The sequence below is a fragment of the Rhea americana genome, unplaced genomic scaffold (assembly GCF_003343005.1).
Source record: "Rhea americana isolate MKP2758 unplaced genomic scaffold, rheAme1 scaffold_89, whole genome shotgun sequence".
Lineage (NCBI taxonomy): Eukaryota > Metazoa > Chordata > Aves > Rheiformes > Rheidae > Rhea > Rhea americana.
The window spans coordinates 598,814-613,008 of NW_028187077.1; the positions used below are offsets into that span (position 1 = coordinate 598,814).

The following is a 14,195-nucleotide window of genomic DNA, read 5'->3' on the forward strand; positions in this document are numbered from 1 at the left end:
GCGGGGCGCAGCGCCGCGGGGCCCGGCCGCCTCGCCCGGGGCGGGGGTGCTGCGGCCGGGATCTTTGTGTGGAGCGCGCTGGGGGAGGGGAGCGGGGGACCGGGCGTGTGTGCTCGGCGCCGTGGATATAAGAGGTAGGTGAAGGGCGGGGGGAGCTTCCCGGCTGCTCGCTTGACCTGAGGGTTTTCTAGCGGGCATGATCGGGCTGCGAGTGTTGCTGAACTCACTTCTGAGCCGTGTGTGTGTCTCGGCTGAAAGAGACTGTAGTAGGGGGTTAAAGCAAAACCCAGGATAAAGGGTTTTGGTTTGTTTTTATGTGTGGGTTTTTTCTTTCTTTTTTTTTTTTTTTTTGGGGGGGGGATGTCGAAACGGAGCTCCGCGGGTGACAAGCACACAGGCAGTGCGTGAGGTGTTGGCGGCTGGGTGGCTGTGTTGAACTGGGACTCCCGAGTCTACCGTCTGTCCTAATGCGAACGAGTCGTGAACAAAGAAGCGTGCGAAGTAGGCTGCTCTCGCATGTAAAATAAAAGAAATGAAGCTAGCAGTGGAAAATTTTGAGTAAAGAGAGATTTCAGTGGTGGGGTATGTCTTTAATATGTGGTTAATTGTAGCTTTTACCAAAATTAAGAAACRCTTAATATTTTTTTCCTTATACTATGAAGCTAAAATAATGAATAAGAACCCTTGAATTTATTCTTTATTGTCTATAGTAGCAAATGACTGAATTATGACTTGCATGTAGGGTTAAAAGTGCTGTCTTCTTTATTTCAGAGCTCTAGGGGAAGATGTTGTCTCTTCTGACATCTTGCGATTAAGATGCCTGAGAACAGGTTCAGTAGGAATCCAGGTTCCTGAAGAAGACGGTTATGAATGTATTGAAATAAGAAGTTGTAAACTTTTTTTGCCTTGTCGTCTGTGCCACTTCAGAAACCATAATCTGAAGCACTTCCTGGGCACTTGCCCAGATGAATGAAGTCTGCAAAGCTCACTGCTAAATTGACTGTTTCTTAGTAAGTGGTACATATCCACATGTTTGTGATACATATATAATATTTCTGAAGAAAAATTACTTTATAAAATTCCCAGAAGGAACACTTYATTGTGGACAGCTTTTTCTGGATTTATATCCAGAGAGATTAATGCCTAGAGTTGAAAGGCATTTAGTATATACTGAAAAGTTGGCTTTTCCTCAGCTTTTCCAGATGTATTGTCTCCCCTGTATATTGGGAACACACACAACTACATAAACTACAGATGTAGTCATGGAGCTGTATGAACTTTTGAGCTGTATAAGAAGTAYTATTGAGCGTTGGTATTGGATATTGCTTCATGATGTCAGCTGAACTGTGATGTGTAATGCTAATCTTAATAAAGCATCCAAATGGAGTGACACCCATCCTGTGAAGAGGCTGATAAGTTTTATGAGAAAGGTTGACAGATTACCTTAGTCTCTGGCAAGTTCTGTGCAGAAGACTTTCTGTGCAAGATGAATCTCTGTTTCCATTCTTCAAGACGTTGAAGGTGTATTGCTGCTTATGAAAAATCCAAGAGGAGAAGCTTTATAAAATGGCTCAAACCAGCTTGCTGCAAGGAAAGCAGTTTTACTGTAGGGAGTGGGTTTTCCACAAGCTTCAGCACTGCCTCCAGGAGAAAGCTAACTGCAGCAGTAGTGCTGCCAACAAACCATCTCTTGTAGCAAATTCTGGGAATAATACTGGTGTTGTCTCTGGGAAAGGAGCTGCCTGGGGTGTATTGTTGGTAGGAGGGCCCGGTAGCGGAAAGACGGCCCTCTGTACTGAGTTACTGTGGCCAAGCTCACCTGCAAACCTACAAAGAGGCTTACATCGTCAAGCTCTAGCGTTCCATTTCTGCAGGGCCCAAGACTCTGACACGCTGTGTGTTGGAGGGTTTATTAGAGGTTTAGTTACACAAATCTGCCACAGCGGACTGATCCAGGGATATGAGGACAAACTAAGAGATCCTGCTATTCAAAGTCTCTTGCAACCTGGGGAATGTGAGAGGAACCCTGCTGAAGCATTTAAAAGGTAAAACAACTAAACAAACCTAACCAAAATAAAACCCAAACAAAAAAGTCTGGCTTCTATTTAGACTCTTTCTTCCAAAGAGTCTACAATACAGRTGGTTTAAAATAGGCTTGTCTTGTAGAATCATGGCTTGTTATCTCTATGGATCGCTCTCAGAACTTGTAGACAGACCATGGAAAGACTTATTTTTTGTCCTCATAGCTGACATGAATAAATATTTACTTTTTAAAACAATTTAATATTAATAGTGAATTTATTTACATTGATGTAGTAATATACTCAGTTGTACCTTCCTCTCTGAAGTTTGTTRCTTTAAACTCCTTCCAAAATGCAGGTGTCTAATCAGTGGCCTTCAACTGTGATAGAATTAGGGGAGTTTTCCTTCAGAGATGTGAAGTGGACCTTTCAGGACCCTCACAAAAGCTACCGATACTGGTTTCTGTCAAACAGGAAGCTGGGCTAATGGATCTCTGGGTCTGATCCAGCACATCAGTTTTATGTTTTTCTGAAAACATGTGGTAGGAAAGTAAGTCTTAATTAACTCCTTATGATACTACTTGCAAATATGTACAGATTGTACTAATAATCTACTTAAATCTTAAAAATACTAAAAATCCACTATCAATGGGCACTCTAAAGTATTCAGTGAATCAGTTTGTCAAGAGGGGTCTCTTTCTTCCCCCTTCATTTTTTTTTCTTCTCTAATGGTACTGATTGAGTATGTGTGTTAGAGTGCATATGCAAAAGTCACTTAGGAGAATCTGCCTTCCTGAGCACAGCACTCATAAGTGCTTACCTATCCGAAGCTTATTCTTTTGGGTCAGAAGGAAGGAAGATCCAGAAAGCACATGGCTTGTCTAGCTATAAAGCTTCAACTGATTGTGTTGCTAGTATGAAATTTTCCTTGCCTGTTAGTTAAACCAAGATTCTCTGTTACTGCACAGTGACAACCTTGTTGTGGTGCTTGAAGGTTTAATAGACTATGTCTGTGGTATAAAAAGTCTTCAGTTTTTCTTTTTTCCCTTTTCTGACTACCAAGGCAGGGGCTTGGTAAACAAGCACTGGGGTTGAACTGTAGTGCTTGATCATATTGCAGGGTGGTGTAAAATAACCTTACAGTTACGATGACTGTTTTGTTCTTGCCTGTGAATAAACAGGATGCCAGTTTAACATTATTCTCAWTATAATGTGTTTAAAACATCACAAATAGACAAAACTAAGACTAATTCTGGAAATTTTTTTGGCTTCTTTCTAAAAGAAGATGCAACTTCTAGCAGCCCTTTAAAGCCCTAATTTGAGATGTCTTAAGCTCTATCAACTTACAATGACTGAAAACAGAGTGAAATTAAGTGTCTATAAACAGAATAGCAAGCCAGCTATCTAGCTTTAGGCAGACTTTTAAAGTCATGGAAGAGGATTAATCTAATGAATAAAAGCCTATTTATGTTTAAAAATCTTACAAAGAAGTCTTACTAATGGTCATGTTCTCTCTTAGGAGCCTGAATTCTGGCTCTACACTAAATATGATTGCCTTGTTCCAAAGAACAGGAGCTAGGTGTATGGCTTCAGAGGAAATGCACTACAGACATATAGAAAATGGTTAAGTCAGCTTTCTAGATGAGATTAATGATTGGCTGTTCTAGTGTTCAGTTTCATCTATAAGGTTTGTGGCTTTTCTCTGGGAAAATAATGTGACAAAACATTTTGCCTTTAGTCTTTCCTTACCCAGATTTTGCAGCAGTGATTGTGAACTATCATTGCACTGAAAATACTTAGACTGTAGTTCAGCAGCTTCAGTCAAGGAGAATTTGAGGATTTTTCTCAGGCAAATCCTGTGATTCTCTTGCTCCCACCTACCCTGATCTGTTTTCAGAAAGAGCTGTTGTAGCTAGCCTTCATCCTCATGTTTCAGATTTAAAGAAGATGAGGTACTAGAGACAGGGTGCTGTACTGGGAATATAGGTTTTCAGCACTGTGGCAGGGGACAAGGAGATAGCTGTTGACAGGAGCAGTACCAGGAGCTTGTTCTGCCTGTATGATACAATCACTGTTCTACAGACATGCGGAAATTACCCATGCCCCCAAATATCTTAATTATTTGCTAATGTAATTTTGTTAAAATATGAAGCATAGAAAAATATTTATCAAAAATATAACCTAAGTATTTTTCATATTTACTAAGACTCATTGCTAACCACTATAGTATTCTAGTCCGATGTGTGTGTATATATATACATTCTGTTAAATGCAAGCTGTTATAATGTGAAATGAGTTCTAGGAAAACATAACAGTCAGCTGATTGTCTTTCATATTTTGTAAAGGCACTGAAACAGCATAGAACACTCATCTCARTGCTCCATTCATGTTACCTTATTTTAATTTTCTTTATTCAATAGATSAGTGTCTTTAAAGACGCTCACAAATTTTTACTCTGTTTTGCATGGCTGCTCCAGGCTGAGCTACTTATTCATGGCCTAAAATGGAAAAGTTTCTCTTTATAAGTACTAAACAAGATTACGCTGTTCTATTTTTGTGCCAATTGTCCTAGAAATAGTAAGAAAAACTTTCAGATACCTTGTAATGTGCTAGTTTATAAGCAATATCATGTTCATTAGTCAAAGCGGCGTATCTTTTTATGAAGATATTCTTAATGTTTTCTGCAGTCCTGGTGGTCATAGTGATACATAAGCAATTAATTATCCAGAGAGTTAAGGCTTTTCTCCTTCTATTTGAATATCTCTCTTCAAAAAATTTCTCATGTGTTTATAATATAAAATTGTATGAATCRTTTAGGGACAGGTCTATAGATCTGAAGAGCTGGATGGGCTGCTACGTACAAATCTATGTGACAAGCATTTGTTGCTGTGCTGACAGCTGAGAGAAGGCATTGCTACTCGTGGCACCACTCGTGAAGTGCTTTTCTCCAGATGTGCAGTTCTGGAGTAGAGAGCAGCCTTAATCGGAAGGGAGAATGCTGAAGCTCGAGTTTGAGCTTTAGGTAGAAGCAAAGCAGAGAGTATAAAGGAAGCRGCAAAGAGTATTTCAGATTACAAAAGTACAAAGGAGAAATGTGTTACACTGAAATGAATTTGTTTGACAAAAATTATTGTATGATGCCTACCTATACAGATAGAAAAAGCAAAATCAGAATAACCCAATTTCTGCAGTATTACCTTCAGAGTTGTGGGTAGGAGTTGTTTCCAGTTTTGTTGCAGCATATTTATACTACCAGTGACTGTTACGTATACAGGTAAATATCAAATATGCAAGGAAGAGGAGTAATTCTGATAAAACCATGGATAATACAGAAATTTATGTAAACTAAGCTAGAAGAAGATATGCACTCTTACGATTTTTGTTTATGCCTTACAGAAAAAGGAGATGACTTTAGCTTAAGGCAGTAGGGAGTGAGGAGGGCATATTTCTCCCATGYGTTGTGCTACAATTAGGATTAGTGGAGAAAAGCAGAGCTTGATTAAATCATAGACTGGATAGTGGACTACATCAGAAGTGTAGAAACTAGTTTTCGTTGCATAGTTGATTTCTTTTCCAGCTATAGCTCTAAATTTGAAAGACATCCACTGCCAAAGTTTGAGTCAGTTTCAGAGAATTTAAAGCAGCTGTCTGCTAAATAAAATAATATAGTTAAGCTTGCACTAAATTCACTCTTAGTGTGCGTAGATCTAGTACAAAATCTGAGATTTGCAGAGTGCTTTCTTGTGGATGTCTGTGCAATAAATTTAAAATCTTGTAATACTTTGCATATACTTATTTCTTATATTCTGCATTGGGGACAGTTATGTTCAAGTGCCTTTWTACTTGTGTAGCGACCTCAAAACTTGGTAATACAGTATATCTATATAATTATTTTAATGTAGGATGACCTACTGTAAGATTTATACTGGTAAAAAGGAATCTGCAAGTAACTATCCTTCATCAGTAAGATCAGTAGCTCAACTCAAGGAAAGAGGGGGAAAAAAGAAGAAAAAGGCTGCTGAATCACATCTGTGATTGTGTAAGAACTTAATAGAAGTTTTCTKTAATTGATGTTATTATCTTTATCAAAAATCAATATAGCAGAAGAAATGCCACAGAAAGGAATTGTCCGTCTTCAGGAAAGACACAAATACTTATTTCTTCTTCTGTACAAGCCAGTGGTAAATCCAGTATCATGGCTTCTTTCTAAGATTTCTGGACAAGCACAGCTTTTTTTCCCTCTCATTTTTAGCTCCTGATTTGAACCACTCATTCTTAAAAAGAAAAACTTTAAAATAATGACAGTAAAAAAACATAGATTGCTGCTTTTCACATTGCATGAGCACACACTAGTTCTCTGTAAAGCTTTCTGTTTAGTAGCTCTGGTATAGTTACTATGTGTTTGAATACACAGGAAAYTTGCATTCTAATAGAACATGACCAATAATGTTAAGTGATAGAAAGCAAAGCAAATTTGTAGTTTTGTAGTATATACAAAAATCTGCAGACTTGATTGTGGAAAGTGTGAGGTCACCTAAGGTTTATGCTGACTGCAAGCATGAAGCAGGAGTTTACATTGATTAGAGTTGAAAGCCTTCTTGTTTGAGTCATTGGTTTGGATGGCATTAAAGTACAAGTTTTGTGCCAATAGATGCTATGTATATAAAGTTACTTTTACCTTTTTGGGGAGAATATTACAATTAGTATATTAAACTTTGCAGCATTGAGCCTCTAGTGTGTTCCATGRTTGGCAGTTTAACTGAAATCATCTTACAAACAGCAAAACTAACAGTGAAAAACTAGGATTGTGAATCCATGCTAAAAGACATTTTCTCCCCCCACCCTTACTGTACAGGCTTTCCATGCTACTTAATTTTTTTCTTTTGTCCTCCTTCCCTTCTTTTCGCAGGGCTCACGTATCAGCAAAATGCTGGAAGTTGCAGATGTTTGTGTGAGGTTTTACCTTTGTGTAACTGATAAGGGGAAAAAGTTTTGTTTCAAGTTCCAGACTGCTTGTTTGACAGGTAGAAAAACACAAGTTCAGCAAGTGTTCTGTGATAGTTGTCCAGGGACTTTACAGTACTGAAATGTCGTTTTTTTTTCTTGCTATTTATCAAGCGTAAATGATAGAATTTAGAACAATGGTTGTATACAATAATTAATCAAATGAAGTGTGAAGAAGTTGTTCTTTTTGGAACTCCTTATCTTCTCTGAAGTAAGTAGTATAATTAAATTGGATAGACTTTATTGAGCAGTTGMTTACTGAGCTTTTCACTGTTAAGAGTAGCTTATTGTTAACTGCATAAACTGTTTTTTGGAGTAAATCTGGATAGAGAATCCTCCACAGTTGCTTTCATTTCTACTTTAATTTTCTTTTTTCTATTTATTTATTTATTTAAKTTACTTTCCTACTGTCATTAGTAGGAAGATTCACGTCGGCTTTAATGGCTGAGACAAGAGACTAGAGTTTCTCTGCTTTCATGAATGCAGGAGGGGTTAGTCTTTGATACTTTACCCTGAAAACTTTGAGTTGTCCTCGCTAGTGAATTAACCACAGAGCATGCTTCTGCTGCTGTTAGCACCTGGCAGAAGCATGAAAAGTACATCATTTCTGATGGTTTTATTGGCACCCAAAATTCTGTGACACCTGTGAAAATAGTACTATTAATTTTACTCTGGAGTTGAGATGGTATTCAGGTTTTACATCTTTATTTTCCCTTCTTTCTTTGCTTCCTTTCTTTTTATGAAATGTGTTTGGTAAAAGACCCTTTTTACCATGAGCTTATGAGAGGTTGGAATAGAAGATATGCTGAGTGCAACGCGTTGGAGAAAATTGTGATACCTGAGCTCAGGCTACTACAAACTGGAAAACTGTTTGACTTTCTACCAATTTATTCTGTAAGACATTAGTAATTCAGTATTAGTCTTTTCTATAAAATAAATGCCTTGACATTTCACACCCAAATCTCAGACTGTCTGGCAGGGAACTGCATCTTTTTGTCCAGACTTCTGTTTTCTTCTGGAAAGGACTGCTACACAGCCTCTCCCTCTGCAGAGCTAGTACAATTTTGATAGCAATAGATTTGCAACAGTTAAAAGGTAATACAGAACGTGGATCTTGTCTCACACTTTAGTTTCATAGAGCTGTAAATGGTAGAAGCAAAGCCAAGGACTAACTATATCCTGTTTCATGGGAAGAAAGATCTGAATGCATAATAAATGAATTTACAAAACTCTTTAAAGAAAAAAGGTATTAAACTTCACAGCGTGTTTATTCATTTACTGCATGTAAAGTTCAAATATGTGAGTGACTAATTTCCATCTAGAAAGAAGGGGTTGCAGCAGACCTTAGAAAGTCATTAAGTCCATCTCCTTGCCGCAGATAGAAGCAAGTCTGTTTTTGAGAAATGCTTAACTACACTTAGGCTTCACAGTCCTTTTTGTCAGAAAAATTTCCATATAACCAGAATTTTTCTTGCTCTGACCTAGGCTTGTTACTACTTACTGTATTCTTCAGGGACGTAGAGAATAGATAATTTCTTTCCTCTCTAGGACAGCTTTTCCTTATCTYTTTTTAAATGTATTTGAGTCCTGTTATATTCTTTTTTCTCTTCTTCAAGCTAAACAATTCTAACTTGTTTTTTCTTTCGTAACACAGTGGAGAATTGTGGTGTTTTGGCAAGTTTGATAAACTTGTTAGTATTTCATCAGAGGATGCACCTAAGAACATGACATTAAAAATTCCTATAGTTAAATCAACTTACCTCTAGCCAGAGGGAAATGTTGTTAGGAACATCGTAGATATGTACAGTACTTAACATTCTGCTTCTGTACTTTCCCAGAATTTAGTCTGTTCCTTCTTTTTTTCAGTTATGCTTGACCAGAATACAGAAGCTAGATGTAGCCCAGAGGAGCTTGACCTGGTGCAAGGTTGAATTCTGCTTGTCATAGTAGTCATAACCATTTTCAGTTAAAAGCAAGCTCAGAGGGGAGAAGTCTTGTTTCTAGTAGGTGCCTTTTTGTCGACTGATGAATTTCCATGAGTTCTTCAAGATTCTGGCACCTACAGCCTGCCGGAGAAGTACAAGCAAGGTTCGAGCAAGGGAAAATTCTATGTTATTTCTGCTTTCCAAGGAGGCAGTTGAAGGAGACTTGTGAATTTGGACGAACTTCTGTTCTTTCTCTTGAAATTGTACTACTATGCCTCATCAAACTAGAGGAGACAGGATAATGCGCCACTTTTGTCCTAAAGAATTGGAGAGAGAATTAGATTTGACTGCTGCTCCAAGGACTGCTGAGATATCATTTTTAATCCAAGGTGGTAAAAGTTAAGCAAACAGGATGGAAAAATCCTTTTTCTAAGAACTACTTGCTCTYTTTATTGGCATTTACTGATTGCAGATAATAGGTGAATTTTCATAGAAGATACTTATACTGCCCTTTATAGTGTTTTAGAAAGATGATTTTTGTCTCACGTTTAAGTACTTTTGAACTTTTCTTAGATTTGTGTAGTGACATGGCAGTATTTAGTTTCTCTAGAAGAGTAAACTGATTGCTTTCTTTTGTTGTACAGAAACACTGCATGCAAGTATTTCCAGAAAGCATCACTACTGCATCCTCCTCCTTCATATATTAAAAAAAAAAAAAAAAAAAAAAAAAAAAAAAAAAAAAAAAAAAAAAAAAGTTTTAGGCCCTAAATGCTAGAAAAAGGTTCAAGGCTAGGAATTTCCTACTTGAGAGTTAAATACAAGAAGACAGTTGAAATTGCCTTTAAATCCTATCTCTGTTAGGGAGTTACAGCATCCTCTTTTTAAAAAAGATGTGGTCTTTCACATGTAATGTTCTGCAAGTCTCATTTTGAAACTCCACCTGAAGGTGGATGTTGCAAAGCCAGGCTCTTAATTCTGTGTGATTAATGAGTAGATTCATGAAAGCCRTAAGTCTTTTTCTGCCTTTTTAAAAACTTAAGACCATCAAACACAGGCATGGCAAAACTTAAGGAGCATCATGCTCCTTTTTATCCTGCCACTATTATATATTCAACTGTAATAGCAGAATTATAATTTACTTTGAATATCTCATTTCTGGTGAAGAAATTTTGTTTCAAAAATACTTACCTTCAACAACAAGTGGCTGAGGTACTTCTTAATTGAGAGGTTTACAAAAAAAGTGTCATCAGAAAAACTAGACTTCTAGCTAGCTTGTCTTTAGCTTCCTGTTAGATTAAAATTCATACAGTGAAAGCTTAAACTCCGTAACTGTGTAGTGAGAGATATGAAATATTAAAAATAACAGACAGCCTTCACAGCACAAAGTCTTTTACCACGCTTTGTTGGAAACAGCCAGATGAAAGCTGATACCTGCAAGATCAAAAGATCTTGTGAGATCTGATGAAGAAAAATGGGTGAAGAAGGCAATCTGTACGAAAGAAGTAAGGAAGAGTACAGAAAGAAATCTGTGTTGCGTTGAACTTTGATAGTATTTCCTGTGTGGTGGTACACTTTGAAGCTGTAAGCAACTATAGCGTAATGATGCTAAATGTATGGTAAAATACTTTTTGTCTTAGATTTAACTTACTAGTTACAACAATTGAAGTAATTGTGAATACAGTTTCTATGCTGCCTTTCACTTTTGTGTGGTATGAGTCTGTTGTTAAATTTATAAGTATTTACATATTTCCATCATTTACATTACAGAAATTTCTAGTAAATATAACATTTGTTTACATTTTAACTATTCAGTAACATGATTTGTTTTAAACTCAGATATGATAGAGGTAGGACACAGACTGAAAATGATACCAATTCATGGGTGAGGAAGGAGATATTTATTTTGGTAAGAACAAGCACAAAAGCGTGTAAAGAATCTGCCAACTCAGCTTGCATTTCCAGGTTGGTGCAACTGAAGTTCTGAAAGATAAATTGCTGTTTCATAAACTCAGTGTTTTGAGAGCATTTTGACTCTGTTGCAGTGTCTCTTGCTTAGACTGCACGTGTAACTGCTGGATTTCTTAGAAAATGCTGTATTCTCGTGCTCTTGTTTCCAGACTGTTAGAAAGYTGAGCATTGCCTGAAGCTTAAGTACTTTGTGGCATGTTTCTCTTTAGGCTTTTCCCTTAAGTCTTGGAGTTAACGGGTCACATAGCAACAGTTAGTGTTACTACAAGAGCAAGTTGTATGTTCTTCTTTCATTGTATGGAAGCAGTGCATACAGAYTGAACATAATACCATTTAAGGTTTTAACCTTTTCAGTTTGAATTACCATAAGAAAGTTTGCCTAAGGCATTTTAATAATGACAACTTACATAGGCCTTTTTGTCTTCTACTTCTATAGGCATTAACATTTTGCCTTTAATCTATGTGGCTCAGTCTTAAACCTTGAGGGTTTTCCTGTAAGCTATTTAGTTAGATGGACCTTCATAGCAATTCTCACTTGTTAATTATTTCCCTTYGCTCCTGTTTTCTATGCACATGTTCATAGCTTGTGCAAGGGTTTAAGTTCTTTTCTTTTTTAATGAAAAAATGAAAAGGATTTGAAGGATTGTGAAACAGAAAGGACTTAGTGTGTCTAATGTACTGGAAAAAGATAGTATTTAAATATTTCCTTCTGAAAACGTTGGTGAAGCAATGCGTTGAAGAGAGTCCAGTTACTTCCTTTATGTGATGGTGTGTATAATACACTGGGAATATCTAGGAGCAGGTGCGTGTTAATAGTTAGTGCAGAATGATGCAAAAACATCTCGTGATTGAAGAATTACTGCTCAAAAAGAAATACAAAGATAAGAAGATTTTAATCTTGGTGAAATAACTGTTGGCTAATGTATAAGGTGTTCAAAGGTATTGCAGAGGAAGTGTTGCAAAGCATGTATGTTGGTGGGTTCCTAGTATATCTGAATAACATCAAAATGTGGTGGAATAGCATGAAAGCAGTGCTGCAAATGAGATCAAGCAAGGAAAGCAAACTGTGAAATTTATGTAACTGCTGCAGGGAATGGGGGGATATTTTCCAGAAGATTTGCCGGAGGTACTTATTCCCATTGAGTTAGATTTCACAGCCTCAGCTATACTTTTTTTTTTTTTTTTTTTAAGTACCTCCTTCTCTCTTAAATTGTTTCATGATTACTATCCACAGTAAATTTCCTGGACAAAGAGGATATATAAAGGAAAATCAGAAAGTTTGCTGCCAAATTAAGAAAAACTGTATCTACTTGAATTTGGGGAAGACAAAAACAACAACAAAAAAAAAAACACAAAACACCCCAAAATCAACACACCAAACCTTCAAAGTAATTAATACGTACCCAGAGTGATGCAAGAGGGACRCATACTTTGGATGCTGTTTTCTGGAGTATGGAGTAAGAATGCTGAATGGGACACAAATGAAAGCCGCTCCATCTGCTGCCTTATCAGCTAAGGCAGTGCAGTTAAAAGTTAGGACAGTCTTTTTTACTTGAGGAAAATAAGATGGAAAAAGATGCACGATAATGCAAACACAGAAGGAAAGTTATCTTTAGTGTATGACTAATAAGGTAGAATCTTAATGGATTTTTTTCTGATATTTTTGTGGAGGATTTCCTGAAAACAAAGATAGACAATGTAATCCTCTAATTAGTAGGATACACTTGAAGTGTGGGGCATTTTATGATGAAGTACAAGAAATTAGGCAAATATGATGGTGTGACTAGGGAGTGACCAAAATTTCAAAATTTATATTGATGTTTAAGCTAGGTTTTTCCAGGTRAGCTACTCAAGAGCCATCTATTATGAAGAAACAGCCTACTCATCTTGCTACCATAACTCTCCTTTGTGTTTTCCAAACAGTAATGTATTTTTTTTTTCTTTTGAAATCAAATGCATAGGAAAAAGCTAATCTAATTTTGGAATTGTCAAAGTTACTGAAGTAAGGAAGTGTTACTCTGCGCTTATATGATCTGCATTATCTATTGCTTTTTGTTAAACGATGATGGTATAATGGAAAGTATGGCTGGCTGAACAGTAAACTAGAATATAGCCTAGAAAGAACCACTGACTATTCAGTGCAGTTTTCTTGCAGTTTCGTCTGTGCTTTTTGTGGCTAGTGTTTCTCTCAGGTCAACAAATACCATCATATACTTGGAAAGCAATACATGTTATTTTTGGTTTTGCTTTGCATAAATCCAGACATACAAGTAGGAATTAGTCTATCTTCAAAACATGGAATAATACTATGAACTTTAAATGCTTATAAAGCTGCAGGAAATTGTATTCAGTTGTACATTAATGTTCCAGATAATGCTACTCATAGAAGAAGCTATATTTGATTAGCAAATAAAGATAGAGTTTTATATGGCKAAGGAACCAGCTAATTAATGAGAAGAATAAAAAAATCATATTTCMTTTTGCAGTACCTTTGGTTTCATAAACAATGTAAAACTAACTGTTTTTTAATGTATCCTGTTGCATATCTGAAGTTAYTAGTTTTCTTATTATGGTACCCCATTCTTATTATGGTACCCCACTCCTACATGTTGCATTTTGACTGCATACTTCTGTATGTTTTTTGGAGTAGGTTATTGTCCTAACTTTATACGTATGGAAAATAAGGTGCAGTATAGGTGCTTCTSTCATTTCAACTGGTAATATTTTTCAGTGAGTCTGATTTGACGCTTTCATCTCATGCATTTGATGCAAGGTGAACTTTCTTCAACACTTTTTCTTTAGAAAGTTACTAAGCTGTAGAAACAAACGATGATAAGTTAAATGATGCTTAATACAAAAAGGAGCGGGAGGGAAAGAGCAGTAATTTTTGACCCTTTAACAACACATAGCTTTCAAGCAGCACATGGCAGATGACAATTCACAGAGGTAAAAATAAATGTCAGCAACTTGAAGCTTAAACCCAGTGGGTGGAGGAGAAGAGGAAATAGATTTATTCATATAGGGTCATAGGAGGGACAGAGGAAGATAAGTGAARCAGTTAATCAAATGCTTTAGGTGTCTTTTTACTAATGGGAAAAAGTATGGGATATAAACAAGTGGAACTGGAAATTGTAGTACACAGTCAAGATTGATTTAAATACTGTAAAAGACCTATCAGGATAACAAGCTTTTAACATATCAGTTATACAAGTTAGGAGAGAAAGGTAGGAAATGCAAGGAGGAGTTGCTTTGTATCTCACAACTTGCATCTAGTTCT

The 14,195-nt window shown here is 36.7% G+C and overlaps 1 protein-coding gene across 3 annotated transcripts in view; it reads left to right on the forward strand.

The window, feature by feature from the left end:
* The first annotated feature begins 118 nt into the window (after positions 1 to 118).
* The window catches only part of ANKRD50 (ankyrin repeat domain 50), a 40,579-nt gene continuing 26,502 nt past the window's right edge, over positions 119 to 14,195 (forward strand). Inside the window, exons 1-2 of one of the 3 annotated variants that reach the window (XM_085323940.1) lie at positions 119 to 134; positions 772 to 2,045. In XM_085323940.1, the coding sequence (XP_085180066.1) occupies positions 1,567 to 2,045 (479 nt within the window). In that variant the 5' untranslated portion in view covers positions 119 to 134; positions 772 to 1,566. Of the gene's footprint in view, positions 135 to 430; positions 502 to 550; positions 583 to 771; positions 2,046 to 14,195 lie in introns of those variants that run through there. The other 2 variants (XM_085323939.1, XM_085323941.1) reach the window with 2 other exon arrangements.